Here is a 2,500-nt window from a genome sequence, read left to right as displayed (position 1 = left end):
AACTAAACGCATCCGCGCGTGTCAATTCACTCAAGCAAGGAAATCTGCCACCCCGTCGCGTCTACTCGTCCAAAACGACGCCCTACGCACCTTGTTTCACTCTCAGTACGCCCAAACAGCTGTAGGCATCAACACTCTTCACATATTGCTTGCGTATGTTGTCCGCTTCGTGTTGGGCTGAACAGATCATATGTGATCACGTGACCACGTCAAACAGCTCAGTGAGAACTCACAGAGAACGGCCACGATGTCGGACTCAAAGAGAAGCGCGTTCTGTTGCTTCTTGTACTCGAGAAGGATCGAGAGAGGAAGCTGTTTCTGCGACACCCGCAACAACTTTCCAAGACCCATTGGTCACATCCACAATTGTCCCGGATATAGGCTGTAGTTTGCATGATAGACATCAGATAGTAAACACAAGAAAGTTAAGAAAGTGAACGTTTCTCAAGCCAAGAGAAGTGTTATCGGGCGTCACATGATCAGGTGTGACAATATAAAAACGAAACACTGTTGTAGAAGAACCTCCTTCATCACGTGACCCACACGTGCATGTGTTTGCTTTTCATGTGTGTGTTTGTCCATTTGTCTGTGTGTGTGTGTGTGTGTGTGTGTGTGTGTGTGTGTGTGTGTGTGTGTGCATGTGTGTGTGTGTGTGTGTGTGTGTGTGTGTGTGTGTGTGTGTGTGTGTGTGTGTCCATGCGTGTGTGTGTCCATGCGTGTGTGTGTGTATGTTTGTTGATGTGTGTTTGTGTGTTTATGTTTGTCTCTCTGTCACAGTGTGTGTGTATGTGTGTTTGTCCATGTGTGTATGTGTGTTTGTCCATGTGTGTGTGTGTGTTTGTCCACGTATGTGTGTGTGTGTGTGTGTGTGTGTGTGTGTGTGTGTGTGTGTGTGTGTGTGTGTGTGTGTGTGTGTGTCCCACTCACGTAACTTTGCCACACCAACCACACATCATAAGCATATGAACGTTGTGTACTATCACCACAAAGTAACTTCCAATATCATAATAACATCCAGAAGAACAAGTGACTGTATCTCTTCATACGTTCAAAAAGACAAAATGTTCATAAGACTTCAATTTTTCACCATCATTGAGGAGCGGATTTCGGAGATATTGTAAAGCAACTTATCTTCATATACGTACACACTTGATTGCAAGTAGATTTCACTGAGTACAGAACATCAAATGTTGAAAAAGCCTGTAATACAATAATGCATGATATGTAATACAATAATGCATGATACAAAATACAATAATGCATGATATGTAATACAATAATGCATGATATCACACGATGTGAGGTGTATGTTGCATTTGGCTTGTGTTTTTTATTGACTTACAAAAGTTGCAAGCATCAAATGGAAGTCGTTAATTATTGTGCGAAAATAAAGATTGATGAGGAGAATGAATGGGCCGAGTAGAGCGGAATCGATGAGCACCATAGGGCTTTTACTCACATGAGCAATCTGCAGTAAACAGACTATTAAATGCAGCTATGGGTATATGTACATTCACACACACACACACACACACACACACACACACACACACACACACACACACGCACATGCATGCATGTACAAATAACAACAACAACAAACAACAACAGCAACAACAAACAACAATAAACAAAACAAAAACAATAACAAACAACAACAACAAATAATAATAAAAATAGAAACATGCAACAACAAATAACAATAACAAACAATAATAAAATAAAAACATGCAACAACAACAACAATAACAATAACAAACAATAAAAATAAAAACATGCAACAACAAACAATAACAAACAATAATAAAAATAAAAACATGCAACAAACAACAAACAACAGTAAACAAAAAATAATGAAAACCAACAACAAACAACAATAAACAAAATCAATAACACAACATTAGCAAAAACAATAATAAAAACAAAACATGCAACAAACAACAACAAACAACAGTAAACAAACAATAACAAAAGCCAACTTCAAACAAACAAATAAACAAAAATAATAATAAAACAAAACATGCAACAAACAACAGTAAACAAACAATAATAAAAACCAACCTCAAACAAACAAATAAACATAAAATAATAATAAAAACAAAACATGCAACAAACAACAACAAACAGCAGTAAACAATAACAAAAACCAACAATAAACAACAATAAACAAAAACAATACTACAATAAACAAAACAATAACACAATAACAATAAACAACAATAAACAAAAAATCATTAACAAAAACAATAACAACAATAACAACAACAAACAACGATGTTTCCACTAGCAACCAATTCATGCCAGACTGACCACCAAGTTGACTGTGATCTTGCTAGCCGACATGCCAAACGTCAACACAAACAGACACGGATGATTATGAAACAAATTCGTCGGGGAATGAAGAAACAACGTGCAAGCAACAAAGAGCAAGAAGAACATGGGCAACGCTGGCGACAAAACACTCGTATTCTACATCACAAATATCCAAATACAGACAACA

General features: G+C 37.2%; 2 protein-coding genes across 3 annotated transcripts in view; both read right to left on the bottom strand.

Annotated features, from left to right (window-relative positions):
* The window catches only part of LOC134188725 (synaptojanin-1-like), a 22,969-nt gene extending 22,475 nt beyond the window's left edge, over positions 1–494 (bottom strand). For both annotated transcript variants that reach the window (XM_062656904.1, XM_062656905.1), the window contains exons 1-2: positions 234–494; positions 91–177 (exon numbers count right to left, since the gene is read on the bottom strand). In XM_062656904.1, the coding sequence (XP_062512888.1) occupies positions 91–177; positions 234–351 (205 nt within the window). In that variant the 5' untranslated portion in view covers positions 352–494. The remainder of the gene's footprint in view (positions 1–90; positions 178–233) is intronic.
* A 461-nt stretch (positions 495–955) lies between these two features.
* The window catches only part of LOC134188720 (choline/ethanolaminephosphotransferase 1-like), a 2,568-nt gene continuing 1,023 nt past the window's right edge, over positions 956–2,500 (bottom strand). Inside the window, exons 4-6 of the mRNA XM_062656897.1 lie at positions 2,311–2,469; positions 1,343–1,468; positions 956–1,200 (exon numbers count right to left, since the gene is read on the bottom strand). Coding sequence (XP_062512881.1) covers positions 1,090–1,200; positions 1,343–1,468; positions 2,311–2,469 — 396 coding nt within the window. The 3' untranslated portion in view covers positions 956–1,089. The remainder of the gene's footprint in view (positions 1,201–1,342; positions 1,469–2,310; positions 2,470–2,500) is intronic.

Source organism: Corticium candelabrum, chromosome 13 (assembly GCF_963422355.1).
Source record: "Corticium candelabrum chromosome 13, ooCorCand1.1, whole genome shotgun sequence".
NCBI classification, from domain to species: domain Eukaryota; kingdom Metazoa; phylum Porifera; class Homoscleromorpha; order Homosclerophorida; family Plakinidae; genus Corticium; species Corticium candelabrum.
The sequence above is the reverse complement of the archived record's forward strand: the minus strand, read 5'-3'. Positions and strand labels throughout refer to the sequence as shown.